The 19,417-nt window shown below is 33.7% G+C and overlaps 1 protein-coding gene and 1 long non-coding RNA gene across 2 annotated transcripts in view; both read left to right on the top strand.

Moving 5' to 3' along the window:
* The window catches only part of LOC148279552 (uncharacterized), a 176,889-nt gene that overhangs the window by 54,961 nt on the left and 102,511 nt on the right, over positions 1-19,417 (top strand). The window lies entirely within an intron of this gene.
* On the top strand, positions 1,588-17,042 carry LOC148279555 (uncharacterized). The gene is made up of 11 exons (XM_088229747.1): positions 1,588-1,845; positions 2,062-2,230; positions 3,331-3,489; positions 5,141-5,251; positions 7,051-7,175; positions 9,803-9,999; positions 11,189-11,284; positions 12,712-12,846; positions 13,891-14,001; positions 15,328-15,448; positions 15,887-17,042. Exons 1-11 carry the CDS (start codon positions 1,726-1,728, stop codon positions 16,418-16,420), a joined length of 1,878 nt encoding a protein of 625 aa, XP_088085873.1. The 5' UTR covers positions 1,588-1,725; the 3' UTR covers positions 16,421-17,042.

Here is a 19,417-nt window from a genome sequence, read left to right as displayed (position 1 = left end):
CTCAATGTGTCAAACCGATGTTAAAGTGATGAGCAGATTTGTGTGGGGCAGATTTTGAAGTAAGCGAGAAGAGTCTTTCATGTTGAAAACGATATTCGAAATATTTTCGTTTCCCTATTAAAAAAAACAAAAAACAAAATTAGGACATAATATTGGACTATTTTGAACAAACAATAATTTTGTTTGTTTAGTTATATTATAGGCAAATGCGTTAAATATATGATCTTAGAACGTAAACACTAATAATTACTGTCCTTAAGTGTATCCGCGCTGTGTTCCATAAACACATTCATAAACATGAGTGAGTACCTATAGTATAATGCTAGCGTTCTGTTCACAAATCGGTTAGAACACTTTTATTTGAATGATTATTGATGTAATTTCTTTGTGTACATATAAAAATTTATTTGATGATTGAAGTTCAAGTATTTGGAAAGATAACTAAATGATAAACTATACGGATAAATGCCTTTGTCTCTTATAACTAGACGATTTAAAAATCTCATCCGTGGTTTTTAGCGCTTGAAAATATGCCGCCGCGTACGGGTGTCGACAAACGTAATCTATGCTTAGCGGTGAAAGAATTAAATATATAAATAGATGAAAAAAAAGCATACTAGTTAGAGCAAGAACGATAAAATCTATAAGGACGCACTTATACGCAAAAAAACAGTTATTTTCAAGATTGTGGCAAGAGCGGTGGTCGTTCAAGTCACAAACTTTAGGTTTTACTTAAGGCCTTATGATCACTGGTCCTGTTAAGTTTTAAAACATCATAACCTTTTTCATAAAAAAAGTGAAAAAAATTGCATACCGAATGACCTTGAACATCCCATACTTACAATAAATCTCGACAACCACCGGGTGGATCTTAACTTGGTTTTCACTGTCATGTAACGTGTCCAAAAAAAAGCTACTCGTATTTATATCTTCAAAAAATAAAAATTAGTACGTAATATTCATTTTTCTACTGAAAACTACCCTAAAATACCAGTGTAATTTTACCACCTTGCATCTCTAGCCATGCATTAGTTGAAAAATGTCTGGCAAATTTCAATATTACTTCCCAAGTTCACATTACAAGTCTTAGATTTGAATTTGTAAGGAATGAAGTAATAAAAGAATGGACGCAGCAAACTCTGGTGACAGCTGTCATCAAGCGTAGGTGATATGGTTGGCCGGGCCATATACTGCAAGGATGCCTGCTGAGAACATCACGCTTGTGTACTTAACAAGGCATCAGGTTCTCGGGACGTCCTAGACGTCCCTGACTGACTGTTCATCGGCAGTTTATGTCAGCGCTATGGGACGCGAGCCTGACTTGGGAGGACGCACATGAGCTAGCAGCTGACAGAGATGCCTGGATGCTCTTTGTGGACACCATATGCTCCAAATAGGGAGCGAACATGAAATGATGATGATGACGTTTTTATTTATACAGATTTATTGTTTTTGATTAAATATAAAACCATCCAAAAGTAATATATAAAATATAAAAAATAATCGAAATTGCTAAAACACGAGGCGCCTTTAGTTTTATCTTAGAAAACCGGATACCGTCAAACATTTCGTTTCCCTAGTGTGGCCACATTGTGAAACGTTAGGCTGACGCCGATCGTATTTTACGGTTGGCAATACTTGACCTGGTCGGTATTTTATGTTTGGTTATTCGGCGAAAATTGATGACTTCGTTTCTTATGGCAGCGGAATATGCGCTAAATTAAAATGGAGTGGGAAATGATATGTCGGGTGTGCCTTCAAGGCGGCGATATGGTGTCTCTGTTCGATTGCGACGAAAATAACGAGTTGCTCAGTGACAAGTACATGTTTTGCAGTTCGATCCAGGTGAGTGAAAATAAAATGTGCCTACAAAATGCCATACCGAAAATGTTTGTACATGGCTACCCCACGCCTTGATTTTTTTTAGGTTGCTACATTTCGTTATTTTGGCTGTCAAATATTTGGAGGCAAAATTACCGTGCCGGCTTTTCAGGTTTAATTAATTTATTACTTGCGTATTTAATTATGCAACTGAGAGAATTTGTTTTTTGTGTGGTTTAGGTGACCGAAACGGAGCCATTGCCCTCGAATATTTGCTTAACATGCGTGGATCGGCTGATGTCTGCATATCAATTCAAACAGCAATGCATAGCATCTCACGATACTTTGCGAGAATGTCTCCAGGAATTTCAAAAATCCAATGCGGAAACCTCAACGCCATCGAAGAAAGGTAAACTGTATTTTATTCCTTACATATAATTACTAATTCAAAATATTTCCCCATGAATTTAATATATGGGAAACAAAATATCAGTAAATAAACATCTCTTTCTCTGTTTAGTATTCAAATTTACTAACAACAGTAACAAACTATGTATTTTGTTGATTTCTAAACCCTTTAGTTATTGCATAATATTTTCTTTATATTGTTGCTATTGATTTACTCGAGCTTAATCTATGCCTCCATTAGTTTAATCACAAATAACTATAGACGTGCTCAAAAACGTGCTAATGCTAAGTATTTGAACAATCACAATGAACAATAATGAACATGCTTAAGTTATTGCGCTCATAAGTCAACGCTTGTGTTATCTCTAAGTCAACATTCAGTTTGTTTTTTGTTTTCCTCGTAAATAAATACAGTTCACTGGCGAAAAATCGGCATTTATTACAAAAAATAATACAATATATTGCGCTTTCCAAATAGTAAGGAGTATCTAATACAAAAAAGGGAAAATTAAATTACAATTACTCTGGCGACTGCTTTTCTTGACATTCGGCTCGCCAACCGCCGGCTAAATGCAATAAATAGTGTGGTAAATAATAAATAAATGAATAAAAATAGCAGTTCTGGAATATTTTCCATATTTACACTGGTGAAATTCAAATATGTGATGGCGCAGCGGGATTATACGTCGCAAAACGTAAATATTTTGACATTTAATATTAGGTGTTCACGGATGTTCCATTGTGATCGCGAATACGATAAACAGCCATGGTGAGAAATTGTTATCACGTCGCTTATTAGCACGCCAATAGTTATTTGTGATTGAGCTACTGGTGTAGTTGGGTAGTGCATTTAGCTACTATCCATTTAGGTCCTTGGTTTGATTCTCGACAAAACATATTTAACATGCATTTGATGTTCATTCAAGCGATAGATGATCTAGTGCAACAAATTGTTAAAACGCCTTAAGAGTCTCCAAAGGTATTCTGTGCCTTTGTGTAACTTGTAATACTGCCTACTTTAGAAGAGAAATGATAAATTCTCGATTTATCCGGGGTATGTAGTCGTGGTTCAGCGTGTGTATTAATACTATAAAATTTCAGGTATGGAAGTGATAACCATAAAACAAGAGAATGGAGTTTATCTGCAATACGAAATACCAGTCGAGGACGACGCAGATGTGAAGTGGCCCATAATAGAGCAGCCCTTGAAGAGGAAGAGGGGGCGCCCACGCAAGTACCCCGATGAGACGGGACACATACGTAAGGAAAATTATATAGCCCGATAATTATACCACCAACTTTAGATTTTTTTTTACAATAACATAGCGTTTACAACATTCTGGACTGTACCGTTTGTGAAGTCCAAAAAATTGCTCTCCTGTACACATTTTATGTTTTGGCATTTAGGATAGTTAAGAATTTGATACATGATAATATTACAGAAATGGAAAACATTTATAAGAAGGGAAAATGGAAGTTTAGCCATTGGCTGGTGTAAGGCCCGGTTGTTTGATTGTTAGTATCAGTAAAAAATCTGTAGTAATAGTCAATGATAGACAAATAAACTAACGGTGCATAGTAAAAGTTTTTAACCATTAGTTAAAAATTGAACCTGCCAATGTTAGCGGGCAAAACGTTTTACTATAGTAGAATAATTAAGATGGCGTCATTATTTGACGTTTCCTGGTTGTCGTCGTTTGCTCACGTCTTTCAGTATTGCTTTTATTTACGAATACGGAATGGATTACGCTTATTATGATCAATATAAATCGGAGGCTTCTTTTGATGATTAAATTTTTTAGGTATGTTAAGAAAACAAAAACATTTTGAAAACAATTTGGCAGTATTATTCCACCAAACCTCGGATGGACAATTTTGTGGCAGTCAAAACTTAGTTTTAAATAATGTTTTAGATATTTTTATAAATTATAATTATAAAACAAAGAATACAATAAATATGATATTATACACCTACATTATAATATTCCAGAGCTAAAATTTGCTCTCTTGTTGGATTGACAGTATTTTAATTGTCATTCAATTTTTCTTATCATTCTTGTTTTCAAATAAGATATTATAATATTGTTATTGTAACTCGGTTTTTACATTACATTGTAAAATGTTTATTATTATTATTAGATTCTTTTTACCGATGTTATTTTGTTGCATTTACCCATGCCATGTTGTCACATGGTTTAATTTGTTTGCTGTTTTGACGTTTGCAAAGTCACATTCCACAGTGTAACCATGCGTAACAAATTAATAAATAATAATATTTAATTTTTGAGGTTTAGAATCGAAAAACTAGCGGTTACATTTTACTAAAGTAAAAACGCGGGTAAAAAAAAACGCACTGATAGTAGGACGATAGTAAAACCGAAATCATCGGTAAATTAAACTATAGTGAAATTCTACTTTTATTAACAATCAAACAACCGGGCCTAAGCGGCCACTTTACAATCTGTGTAACATTCACCATTTTGCCTGTTTTTTTATTTTTTATTTTATTTAGTTCTATGATTTACATAGTCTAATACAATTATTACAACACAATATTTACATCTGTACTTTTTCCAACATGATTTATTATGTTTGAACATTAATATTTCTCAAATTCTTCCATCTGTTTATTTTTGTGAAGTTCAACAGCTGAAACCTTTATTGGAGTGGGTGAGAGAGAAAATATGTTGTATTTTTCTTAATGTAACACGACGTTACATCACCGTCTCAAGAGGAATTTTTTTAAGCACAGTCTTAAGAGTTTATGACATCAGTTGAAAATAAATTATGTTGTCTCTCGAAAATCAATCGACTCACCGTCAGATATTTTAATAGGTACAAATCAGATTCTTCGCAGAACTCGAGCTTTTTAGCCGTCAAATCAATTATGTAATATGTATTTTTTTTTTAGCAACATCACCGTACACACGTAGAGATAATACAACCAATGTGGTTATGAAAATGAAGCAAGAACCAGTTGATGTCCAGAGAAGACCTGAGAGTCCGATTGACGATGGAGAAAGTAAGTATAATCAATCAATAATATTTAAGGTTGCTAGTGAAAATTTTTGATGGAAGTTCATTGTAATTTATTATATAAATCAAAGACGAAGACGCGAAAGCGATGAAACCGGTCACTGGATATTCCAAATTTGTGGATTAAAGTATCACTCGTCTTTTATTTATAAAATAAATCAATAATATTTTAATTGAAGTCCAAATATTTGTAAACAAAAACTGGAATTTACCCCCTAGGAAGTCATCAAGATTGTCGTACATATATGTATTACTACGGAGACAGAACATTTTTTACAACTGAATATGGAAGTCTAGACATTTGCAAGGCTTATAACCTGTCGTTTGCCGGTTTAAGTGATAATTTACACACTGTAGCGTTTACGCAATCTGTACAACTTATAAATACAAATATGAGATACATATTAAGTTATAAATCTTACATCACATTATGTATGTTGTATACGTTATTATAAATTAATTTAATTTAAAATATATATAAACAGATTAATTTTCAGTTCATTGGGTATTGCTGTAATGCCAGTAGTAATTATTTCCTATGTATAACTATATACGTTGAACCAATATAGATAGTAATTATGATTGTTTATATATAATGTTTCAGGGGTCTCAAAAGAACACATATATATCGACGCTCGAAAGGAAAAGTCACCAAGCGACACGTAGGAACTTAACTTTACATAAAAGCTAATCAAAGTTTTCTTTTTTTTACATTAATAAAGAATATCGTATTTTAATTTTAAGTATGTAGGAATGACGCCAAAATAATACATATGTCTGAGACTTTTTATTAATTAAAACAAAAACTTTAATTGGCGCATGTCGCTCGGTAACTTTTTCTTTTCCAGCGTCGATATCGTTATTTAAAAAAATAAATTAATGGAGAGTTTAGGTGTGTGTTAGTTGGGTTGAGATCTGGGGGCAGAAGAGGTGACTTTTTAAGCGACGCTGATTATAATCCAAACATGGCTGAATTAAAAAATTGTGTTTTTTATAATACAATTTACCTAATTAATTTTTGTTTTATATTTGCATTTTCCCTTTCATTTGTGCTCCAAATATACAGGTCGCATTATGTTCGAGGTCTTGTTATATTCGGGCCAATTTGGTGATAGAAACTTTCATTGAAAAATTTCATTTGATACTAGAAAAAAATTAATGTCTCAAGTAATATTATTCATCTGTGGTTGGCAGGTTGGTCTTGTATATGTGTACTCAGGGAGGCTAAATGTTCTTATTATTTATTATGAAGTCAGCGCTATAAACTAACTACGACTCTACGACTGAACTGTACAAAAAAACACACCAGTTTGACATAAACTACTTGACTAAAACTGAGACCTTAAAAATTGTGCACAAAATAACACTGGGAAACATACAAGACGACGACATAATATTAGTCAAAAATGCTGACATAAACAAATATAACACCAGACAACAACAACACTATCATATTGAAAAAGCAAAGACAAACACAGGACAGTCAAAAATACTACATAATGGACTTAAACACTACAACGACCTACCTCACTACTTGAAAACTTTTAATGGAGACAAATTTAAAATCAATCTGAAAAAGCACATAATGACTGAACTAACTAGACTAGACGAGACATAAAATGACTAGACAATATTAAATTTCTAATGTAACCCTAACGGGTTTTTTTAAAATTGTAAATAAATAAAAAAAATAATAATTTAAAAAAAGCTTCCGAGTTCACTGCTTGAATTGCCAATTGACAAATTGTGCAGTTTTAGAGGTTAATTGTGCTTTTTAATTTTCAGTGGTAGATTACATGACAGACCCTGACTATGTACCGGGGAATGAAGAAGACTCCGACAGAACTACCATGGAACTAACTGTGGACCCTAAAGATGGTTCCATAATGCATCTTCTCAAGAGCGTTAAGGTTGATATTTATTAAATTTATTTAAAGAGAGGAAAATGAAAAAAATTATGTATTCGTGTTTTTTCTTTTCTTCGTCCATATGGATAAAGAATACAGTTCTGTGTGTAAAATAGAACCAGAACCCTATATGATTGTTTTCGACTCGATGGCTACACTCATTCGGTTGTGGTTGGCGCGTTCGTCTATCATGCTTGAGATCCTGGGTTCAATTCCTTGCAGAGTGGATGCAACATATTGATTTTATAGATAGTTATACACTGCAAAATTTGGCACCTGAAGCGTAAGACGGATCACTTTCATGTAACAGAAATGATCTAGATACAATGCGATCGAAGTACCCTATGCACCACTGGGTGCAGTTAGGAAAATTAAGATGTATTTATAGGTAAACATTATTTTTGTTGTTTTAGAAATAAAAATCTTGATTATTTTCTATTTTTATTGAAACAAACAAAACTGCCGTGCTATTTCTCTGTAGCAGTAGGCAGAGAGGATAGAACTCCACGCGATTGTCTTTACACGCATGCCGATTTTCTGACTTTTGACATGTTCATCTTCAAGTATTTTTTGGGTTTGGTCATGCTATGTCTTTTGCAATCTCTCTCGCTTTCTACATCCACCAATATTTTCATCGTAAATCTTTTAAGCCGTTCTTTCACAGTCCACATGCCCTACATATCCGAACCAACGCAGCACTCCTTTCTTGATTTTATCAGATCATAAGAACCCATGTATTTTGTTGGTTAATGATTTTTTATTTTCCACCGCAACAGGCCAGAAGGCGTAATTACAGAACACCGACTTAAGAAAAATCACATTCAGTTTTCCACTGCCCCAGTTCTCGTATGTTCAATAGATCATTTTGCAAATTATACAAAAGACAATTTTATTTTTAAATTTGTTGCAACAGAGAGGGAAAACATTTTTGAGTAGGGGAATATGGGAGTCTAGGCGTTTATAGGGCTTATGAACTGTCATTGACTGGTTTAACATTCACCATTCTGCCTTTGTTTGAACATCCTGATTTCCTTAACTCTTCCCTTTGTTGTTTTTTGTGAAGTAAAAGAGCTTAAACTTCTATCAAGTGGGTGAGATTCATGTTACACAGTGCGTAAAGTGGCCACTTAAACCAGCCAATGACAGGTCATAAGCCCTGTAAATGCCTAGACTACCATATTCCCCTTCTCAAAAACGTTTTCCCTCTCTGTTGCGACAAATTTTAATATGAACAACTCCCTAGGGAGAAAATCCAGCCAGTCTGCAAGCATTTGGACATACTCAAAACATTGTTGACATTTTATTTGTTTTTAAAGTCAAATAAGTCAAATCAGTGAGTGGAGAGTGGCACTCAAAAAATATTATTTAATAATGAAAAAAATAATAATTCTTTAGCTACATTCATAACTCAATTATTTTTAATGTTCTATTAAATATACAAGAACTATGGCATTGTTTTGTGTTTCTTTCCTGGAAGATTCCCGGTGAGAACATAAAAACCCGGAGCCTTTCGGAGCGTCTTGCCCATTACACTACTGACACCATCGTTGATCAGTTTTACATGATGTGCGGATCGGAACATATGTGCACCTATCGTAGATAGTTTTACGCATTTAGCCTAACTTTATCCTTGAAAATTGATTTATTTTACGTTTTGCTGATATGCAAAAAGACTGGTGTTTTTTTCCACACATATATTGTATTGGACATCGCCGCTCGTATGGCAAAAAAGGCGGAATGCAGCGGCAAGTGCCGATCATTTAAAACATCTTCAAACCTAGCGGCTCTTGTTAGGGCTTATAGACGGAGGTGGTTTTTCACGAGAAAAAATGTTCGACTGAGCGCAGAGAAATCATTAGATTCCGATGGCAGCTGAAGCTTTGCGAATTGTCGCTAAGGCTACACGCGGCGCTTCAATCAGAGCAGCGTTTTTACAAACTTTTCTATATGTTAGTTTTTTCTTGCTTATTTCAGCTAGTAGTCTCGATTTTGTAATCTAATAAGCTGCCCCTTTAATAAAGACAGTTAATTATGTCACGGGGGCAGACGTTAGAATATCGAGACTCTAGCCATAAATATGTATGAGGTACTTGGCCTCACTAAATCCCACTAAAACGTGTGTCACCTTTTTAATCAGTATGTAGGATCTTTTCCCGCATTATTTATGTATTAATTGGGACACGGGTATGATGCCTACATACTTCATTTTTATGTAAAATGTATACCAAAGGTGTTATTTGACTTTAAAGTACTGATGTAAAAATAAAATATAAAAATGTCCAGCCAATGAGAGCGTTCTACGAGTCAATCCGCTTATGTATGCTGTCCCGTACCCTGTCCGACAGCGACACGGTGCAAATAATTTAATAGAACCTGTGTGTTTTTTGTGTATAAATCAAGACTAAGCGTGTTTTATTGGAATTACGCCCTCTTCGCCGCCTGCCCTTCTTGGAGGATATCACCGCCGACCCAGCCAGAGAAATCTATCTCATCCGAGATAGCCGGTCTACAGCAGCTACAGAGCCACCCCTATCTACAGTTCAACTATACACACGGCGAGGTGTCGTGTATATATATTTTCCTGTCCCTCTAACCATTCCTGATTTCTCTCAATGTAATTTCGTTTGCAGTTTGGGCGTCGCGGTCGTCCCCGCAAACAGTACACCTTGAAGTCGGAGGTTTTAGACGGAGAGCAGAATGAAGAGGAGGATGTTCTGCTGAAGGAGACTATCCTGGCGAGCTCGGAGCCAGTGGCCGACGGTGTTCTGAACCCGGAGCCGAGAGAACGGAAAAAATATCCTAAGAAGAAATACTACTATGAAAAAATGTAAGCTCCTTTACACTCAAGGCTATAAAAAAATAGATAATGGAGCTAGGTAGACGTAAAATGGATTGTCTCATTCGCCCAAACCAATATTGAATCAACCTCTCCACAAGTGTATAGCTTATGTTAGGTTTTTGTTATTTTCATTGTGCGTTTTGTAATATAAATAATATAGATGTACATACACACCTTGTTTTTAAAACTTTGAATATTTTTTTATTAAGTTAGTCTTCTTTGTTTATTCTCTAATGTAAAAACATTTCAAAAAAGTATATTGTTAAGTGTCCTCGGCGCGGGTAACCCCAGCGAGGACACATTATTTTTGTTATTAATTATAGTTTGTAAGAGAAAAATATTAATAAATAAAAAATATGAACAAGATCCTTATGATAGATGATTATTAGATGACGAAAAATTGGTAAAACAAATATACTATGGGCATTTGCAACACTGGACACATTAAACTCCAACTGCCAGGCCTGCCAACACAGACGCAACACGGCACTAACGACCGGAAACCTCAAACCATTGATTCTGGTTGCCTTCAAAACGACATTGTTAACCACTTATAATATCTATGGGGAAACAATCACATAAGCCAAAATGCCTTACTTTTCAGGAGGCAGTTTTTTGTGTCTTAAACATTGCGGGAATCAAATCTAACATTGAAAGAATGTTCTTTTTTTACTCCATATTTTAAAAAATTGGAATACATTGTTTGGTGATATCTGTTCAATGTTACATCTCCCTCTTATCATTGACTACTCTATTTCAATATATTTTTGGATGAAAAAAAAAATTCAATTTCAACTGAAAATTCTCATTTTAGAAGTATTGTAGTTTTTGGCCAAAAATTCGACTTATGTCATCAGCCAAGCGCCGTATTCTCTAGACTAGGCCCCGTCGGATTTTTTTCTTTTCCCAAGACTAAAATTGTCATTAAGAGAAACGCGCTTTGAGACGATTGATGCCATAAAAGTGAATTCGCTGCGAGAGCTAAAGGCCATACCTTTGCAGGCCTATGAAAAATGCATAGAGAATTGGATTCAGCGTTGGCATCAATGTATCGTCGCAAATGGCAAATGTTTTGAAAGGGTTAATTAATAAATTTATTGAAAATTCTTTGCTAAATTCCTGTTTACTTTTTATAATAAGGTACATGGAAATTCATAATATATTCTATTTTTTACAGACACACATGTGACCAGTGTGGGTCATCCTTCAGATCAAATGCTTCATTACAAGCACACATTAGAAGACATTTAGGAATCAAACCGTTTGTCTGCAGGTACGTTTTTTTTTTTCAGTTTCAGTGCTGCATAACAGCGTTTATTTGGTAATTTTAGAAACATATTATAATTAGTTACCGACTAAGTCCGAAGACTTTTTGGTGGTGCACAATTTTTTAGGACAGGTTTATTTTACACACTTTTATATTATATTTAGTCATTACCTTTTAACAGTCACTATAATATAGATTACACACTCTGTCGCAATCATCACTCTGTCAGATTTAAAATTTACACTAAAAATGCATTATGTAACTTAGTAGACATTATAATAATAAATATGTAAATCTCCCTTCCCCTCCTTATCCTCTCTTCAAGCATTCTTGTCCTAATCCCGCACAATTTACAGTAACTTAATGTTCTTAAAATAAATATGTAAAAATTCTTTGATTATTGAGTACATGAAAATAATAAATATTTTTATATGTATTTATTTGATATGTAATATATTTTCTTTACTAACTTTGTATACAAAACATTTAAGTTTGTAAGTGAAAATTCTTGATGGAAGTTCATTGTAATTTATTATATAAATAAAACACGAGTGATACTTTAATCCAAAAATTTGTGGATTAAAGTATCACTCGTGTTTTATTTATATAATAAACTTTGTATACTATGTGGAAATCTGTTATTAGTTATGAGTTTATACACTATATCTGTTTGTTTACTATTAATATGTATGTAGAACTGTTGACTGAAAATAATGTATTAAGCAGATATTTCTTATGTTCTTTTTTTTCAATTGAAGATCTTCCATGTTAACGACGGTTTGTGGGAGATCATTGAACAACCTCGAAATAACTCATTTAATGTTCATTCTCTGAAGTAATTTGTAATTCGCAGAACGACCAGGGAACTCTTAGTTTTTAATCTAATTTAAGGCGTGTTTCATTATACTTATTTTTAAATGTTTCCCTCGGCACGGGACTTTCTCAATACTAAAAAATAAAATAATACAAAATTTTAAAAGTAGAAATAAATAAATCTAGTGTTGTGAGTGTGCAAACCTCTTTTTTAATATTCCGGATCAACAAAGTGATCTTCAATCAATTTGTAGTTACAAAGTTGTTTTACCGGCAGGACATAATTTAAAATATACACCTTCGCCCATATGTTTTGCCTCACGGATTATGAATATCATAAATTTTACCCAGATGAGACTGAAGGTGAGACCCCAGACACGCACTCCGTGAGAATAATCGATTCAATGAGCGAATCCCTTTATCGCGATATATGCGAATTGGGGACGATGAAGCTTCTAGTTATGACCCTGTAAATTGGTGTTGGGATTTAATTGATGCAGGGGCCAGCCATAGTAATCATTTAGTAGCTTATAAGTTTCTATCAAGTCTCTCTTCCGTCGTTCTTCCAATGTGCTAGTACTTTTAATCCATCGTTTTATGTTTGATTTTTGTTTTTTCAGTATTTGCGGCTACTCGTGCGTCCTGAACATGGAACTACGCAGACATATGATGAGACACACGGGAGTGAAGCCGTACAAGTGTCGTATCTGCGATCGCTTCTTCGGAGACTTTGGCAGCCGACAGAAACACGAGAGGTAAGATAGCAAGAAGACACATAAAAAAAATGATAACAAATTAGTCAATAATGTATTCGCCTTTATTATTTTATGACAATATATTAATATATATTAACCGAGGCATTTTTATTGATATTTTTATTAAAGTCATTAACTATGGAGTTTTATAAGAATAAAACCAAAAATTTAAATATTATCAAATTTAAATAGGTCCTAACGAATCTAATAAATGTCAATCCACCATAATTTTTCTGTGCCATTTAGATTAAGATGATATGTGTGAAATAGGCTATTTTCTAGTGTGAAATGGGGTTTTGAAAAACGTTAATTAGGGGAATATTTGAATGAGAATGTATGGAAAAAAATGGGACCTAAACATTTCAGCATAAAAAGCGGGAAAACGTAAAATTGAGGAACGTTAAAAATGAGGTTTTACTGTATATGAAATTTGACATTTTTTAAAATACGTCACACTGACAAAAAAAAAATGAACCACACACAAACAACTCTTAATTGCTGCTCCAACTGGCTCTTTCCCATTTTTAAAAGCCACTCTTGCATGAATTTTAAATTTATTTTTAGCTGAGCATAATAAATCTTGTGGCAGCATTTTAATTTTAAAAACAGTTTAAACTATTTTATGGACATTTATTGCTGCCATTTTCGTAGTTAAGTTTTCATTTTAATAAACATTTATTGTGTTAATATGGACATTTATTATTTATGACAATGATATTAAAAATAGTTGCAATAAAAAAATGGTTTACACGTTCGCTCCATAACTTTTTTAATAAAAAAAAGAAAAAGTTTACTGAAAAAAATTCTTTGCCTTCCGTTTGCATTTTTTTTTCGGTCTCTTGAAAATGTAATTTCGGGATTTTTTCTATAGCTGTATTATGTTAATTGCTTCCCTGATCAAAAACCTCACTGCATGCCCCCGCTATATATGTAGATGGATTAAAATTTATTAGCATGTTTCATATTTCATTTTGAATTTAAAATACTTGTGCTAATTATTTCATTGCTATTATAGCTCGCATAAATGCCTGTTGAAAATTCCAGATTGCATATGGGAGAGAGGCCGTACCAATGTTCCCTGTGCGGTAAAAGCTTCACATACTCCTACGTACTGTCCAACCATATGCTCACACACACGGGAGAAAAGAAATATGCGTGAGTATTATCTCATAAATTTAATAAATAAACCTCAATGAATGTGTTCTACATAGTCCTGCTGTAAATACTGTTAAACGAGTTTAAATGTTAACAATAGCACTTATAAAATCAACAGGTGGAAGAATTGAAAAAATATCGGCGTTCAAAGTGAAGCAGAATGTTACGGTGAAATAAAATTTAAAGTAAAGCAGAATTTGTTTTATAATAAAGAGCAATTATTTTACTTATTCTCCCATAAACATCGAAAGTCAAATCCAGTCAAACTTAGTTATTACGAGGAAGACGGGACCGACTGAATTTGCTTGTTATAAGCATTACTCGTTATACTAGAGAAAGATTTAAAAACCAATCGCCATTGCATATTGTCACTATTGAAAATTATAATAAATGCTTACAAACATACCAGTTTCTAAATTTCAAATTCGGAAAAATAAACATTTGTATTTTTTCACAATGTTGAACACTTTTCGCGCTATGTTCTATTATACAAATAATTGAAACTTTTTAAAAAATTGAAACACTTCTGCTTGTTAGTAGTAATCAATTTCAGTAGATCAGGGGTATCAAACATTGGTTTTATTATTTTATATAAAGTCGTAAGATCGGTCGATGTTTTTCGTTCTTGCAATTTAGTTAATTTAAGAGAGTCTAGAATTTTGTTATAATTTAATTGATTACTAGAAAAACCCATGTTAAAATTAATACGTCTAAGAAACTTATTCTGAATTTTCTCAATAGAATCTGAGAAAGTGATTTGGTAAGGTGACCATATTGGAGATATTTTAATGTGTTTATATTATTAAAATCATTTTCGGTTCTAAGTACAAATCCAAATAATTTTACAGCTTTGTTAGATATTTTTATAATGTGCTCTTTAAATAATAATTTCAACCATATGTGTGATACTTTGTCAATGCTGTCGGCGAAAACACCAATTAGGTACTTAGACACTTACATAGTATCATAAACGTAAACTGATCCCAACGCCCAGCGGCATCGGTAATAAATTAGTCCCCCATCTGGATTTTTATTTCGAAAATGATGTTTTTAAACAATTGATAAGTTTTTGCTCAACTGTTGACAATGTTTTCGCTCGGTATGTCCGAGAACAAGCTCGAAGTGAATAAATGTATGGAGAAAACCACAAACTAAAATGTCAACTAATGTTTCCTCATTATATCCGAGATCTCGCTGTTTCCGTGATCATTATAACCAAGTTCGACTTAATAATTGTAAGCTGTGCTTATTTGGACAATTCGCCCCTGTTTTACTGTAGCTCTCCTCTGTTAAAAATATTTATAAATGATTAAAATATGTTTCCAGATGCCAGCCGTGTAATAAACGCTTTACCAAAGCTCACCATTTGAAATACCACAACAAGGTACACCATAAAGATGTCTACAACCAACAGTTGCTGTTGCAAGAATCCAAAAAAGTACAATTTGTAAGTAAAATCATATTGTTGTTGAAAATTTCAAGGAAATGGCTGGCATAAGGGACTTTTTTCAAAACCTCATTCCAAGCCAGACAACGCATATCTACATTACATTTTAACCTTTCCCTTACTGTCCCAAAAAACATCCACGTGTTACGGTGCTGTGTAGTTATTACACATGCACAAAATTAAAGATTTTAAATTGGAAAAATGTAATATTCATTTTTCCTCTTTAAATATGCAAAAGTGATAATATTTTTCATCTAATTGCTAAAAACATAAAAAAACCATTAGCTCATGCTCGTAGCGCGGGCGAAAAATGTATGAAAAATTTGCATACAATGTTCAACTAAACATTCTGGCTTAAAGAGCGGGAAAACGTAAAATTGAGGACCATAAAAACGAGGTTATTGTAGTATTTTTGCAAATAAATGCTTTTTTTTTCAGCTGCAGACAACTAACATCAACATATCTGACCTGACATCTGTTTGTACCGAGGAGCTACTTGGCTTACAGAGTGCTCAGATAGATGACAGTATCCAGATACAGATGGAGACCATGCAGGGCGATCAGGAGTATGCGGAGCAGGCTGAAGATCACCAAGAGGAATTAGACCAGCAAGGAGAGTTGGACCAACAGGGGGAGCTAGATCAGCAAGAGGAAGCGGAATTGGACCAACAAGAGGAATTGGACCAGCAAGAGGAATTAAACCAGCAAGAGGAATTAAACCAGCACGGGGACTTAGATCAACAAGAGGAATTAGACCAGCATGAAGAGTTGGACCAACAAGAGGAGTTAGACCAGCAAGAGGAATTAGACCAGCACGAGGGATTGGACCAGCACGAAGACTTAGACCAAGAGGAAGAGTTGGACATAAAAGATGAGCACGACATTAAGGATATTCAAATCATTGATCCTTATGAAGAAGCAGAGGCGCAAGAAGAAGAAGAGGAACTGGATAGTAAACTAAACTGTACATAAGATATTTTTTTGGTTAAAATGCTTTTTCCTAAGAAGGAAAAATTGATGAAGAAATAGGAATTTCTAAACCCTTATTTTATTTATTTTTTTATTAGGATTTGAATGAACGTGTTTTTTTTTTTTTTTTTAACTTAACGAAACTCGAGGTTTTCGTTTCGACCGTTCAGATGCTAATTGAGTTTCCTGTAATTTTTTTAGGACGCACTGCAGCTTCTGTCGGCATACCAATCCTGGTGGATGCTGCAATACGATCAGAAACCTCGGTAAAGAACGCCAATTACTCACCGCACAATTACCTAGAAAACTCAATTTGTTAACTGATTTAAGAATTTATGGATATTGATGGAGGTTGCTCCTCTATACTCCTATAATATATACTCCTCATTCATAGCCCATTTTTATTGAGTGACGTCGCGCATGTATTTTCACAAGAGCACCTGTTTAAGCGGGAATTTTAAAATTCAAACTTTACTATGGATTATTTAACTTTATTACTAACCGATTTGAAATATACAGTAAAATCCTTTTTTTACGTTTTTCAAGGGGCAAAAAAAAAAGAGGAAAACTGAGGGAAACGATAATGTGAGGAAACGAAAAATGTATGTAAATTAAAAAAATAAAATTATGTAAAAATAAAATTTCTAAGTATAAATAAATATATATATTTTCAATGATTTCGTTTAAAAGATTTCAATATTTTCGTATTTTATTTAAAAACATGTTTCAATAATTTATTACATAAATACTAAAATTTAACACGAAAAAATAATTTGAATTTGTATATCATAAGTTTTGTAATTTTGAAATTACTCCGCGTTGTCGTCTCAAGTTCTCTTCCCCCTCAGCTCGACGAGTTCTGCTGATAGGTCAGTTGATTTACCATTAACCGGAAATCTATAACAACTCTCTTATCATTGGTTAATTCGGAAGAACGAGTGATGTTGATCAAAGTAGTTAGTTTGATTCAAAAATTTTTTATTATTTGTACCATTCATTTTCAAGAATATATTTTTTATATGAAGGGTGGACAGCTAAATATGCAAAGTTATAGGTATTTACTGTATGCACCCGTGTGTCCTATCAAAATATCGTAATATACGCCCAATAATTGGCAAAACGTATTAAAAATTTTGGGCAAAGTTGAAGAAACGCGAGCAGTCGGTATGATATGGAAAAGAAAGATTCGAAGTTTGCTTATAATTTTAAGAAACAAGCGTCGTCAGTCGCTGATCAGGTGGATCTCAACAGGGCGTGTTGAAAAATGCATATTACTGTAATTCTATTTGTGAGTTTCACATCATCTGTGACTCAGCTGAAGGGCAAAATAATAACTTCGCCGTATATCTGCTATTAATGTACTGTAATGACCAATGATAGCAATTATAGTACCGAGATTAAAGCACGGCTATCGGCAGCAAACAGATGTTATTATGGCTTGTTTAAACATCTGGGATCCAAATTGCTCACGAGAAAAATTAAGACCATTATTTACAAAACTCTCCTCAGACCGGTCATTACATATGGTGCCGAATGCTGGGTTATGACTAAAAGAGATGAAAATATGGTATTAGTATTCGAAACAAAAATACTTAAGAAGATATTTGGTGCTGTCAACCAAAACGGAGTGTGGAGGAGACGGTTTAATCATGAATTAGGGGCACTGTATGGTGAACCCAACATTGCACAATTCATCAAAATAAGAAGATTACAATGGTTGGGCCATGTGCACAGAATGAATGATAACCGCACCCCAAAAAAATATTATTTATACCACTCCGGAAGGCAGACGAAGCAGAGGCAGACTAAAATTAAGATGGCTGGATAATGTGGAAAGTGACATGAGAGCGATTGGCCTGACGAATTGGAGAAGAGCCGCGGGGTGCAGGGACGAATGGAGACAAATTCTGGAGGAGGCTAGGGTCCACAACGGGCTGCAGCGCCACTGATGATGATGATGATGCTATTAATATCGTTCATATTGTCCAGGCACTTGACGAAAACTAACTCTGAACCCAAAATAATTTTTGGGATGTCATTTAGTTTAAAATTACATTAACAATATTTCGAGTTTGTCCAAATTTTTGTAGACAAGGACTGGATTCAACTCCCTGGGGAGCTGTATATATTAACATATTACAACAGAGATGAAGAACATTTAAGAAACGGCAATATATAAGTCTAGGCATCTACAGGGCTTATGACCTGTCAATAGCTGGTTTAAGTGGCCACTTTACACACTGTGTAATATTCGAACATCTATATTCCTTTAATTCTTTCATATGTTGATGTTTGTGGAGTTAAAGAGCTGAAACCTTTATTTATGCGGGTGAGATTCATCTAATTGAATTATTTCACCTACATACTAGGCAACGCCTGAAAATGTTATTTTTTCAATTTCTATACTTTATGGATAAATTACCTGGTGTTCTTCATCTCTGTTGTAATATGTTAAAATTACATTGATTTTGAAGGTTTCTTCCGCGTATGAAGCATACTAGAATGTTTCTTTCCCCTACAATATGGTTTATTTTTATATTAATCTGCAGACTACAGTTTGCTGATCATTTTAACGACTATTTTAGTCATTCAAAAATGTTAATTAATTACAAATATGAAAAAAAAAGATAAGCACTTCATTCATCGATAATGTTTAAAACGGTTTTGAAACTAAAAAATCGTTTTTCTCAAAATATTGGTTTCATGACTACGCATGTTTCTTCCACCTACCCTTCATATACAATTTCTCGTAGGGCTGAACTTACTGTTAGCTTATTATGAAATATTTTGAATACACTTTTGTAATAATTATTACTTAGCGGTTTGATGTTTTCACATTTTTTTGTATAAATAGATTTTTTTAATTTTTTTATTTGACTATTCCTTTTTCTGTACTTCAGCAGTCATTCAACATTTTGAGATGCGAAATTCTAAATTCGCCTTAGGTTGTATGTATGTATATATATTTCTTAGAATTAGTATCCTGCTATAGACTATATA

The sequence above is a fragment of the Micrasema longulum genome, unplaced genomic scaffold (assembly GCF_059751315.1).
Source record: "Micrasema longulum isolate JH-2025_06_02 unplaced genomic scaffold, ASM5975131v1 h1tg000702l, whole genome shotgun sequence".
NCBI classification, from domain to species: domain Eukaryota; kingdom Metazoa; phylum Arthropoda; class Insecta; order Trichoptera; family Brachycentridae; genus Micrasema; species Micrasema longulum.
Note: the sequence above shows the minus strand (reverse complement) of the source record. Positions and strands in the feature narration are given on the sequence as shown.

Coding starts and splice junctions, on each gene's coding strand:
- LOC148279555 (XM_088229747.1), top strand. CDS start 1,726: ATGGAGTGGGAAATGATATGTCGGGTGTGCCTTCAAGGCGGCGATATG. Junction 1,846..2,061: donor TGTTTTGCAGTTCGATCCAG/GTGAGTGAAAAT, acceptor TGTGTGGTTTAG/GTGACCGAAACGGAGCCATT. Junction 3,490..5,140: donor CGATGAGACGGGACACATAC/GTAAGGAAAATT, acceptor TTTTTTTTTTAG/CAACATCACCGTACACACGT.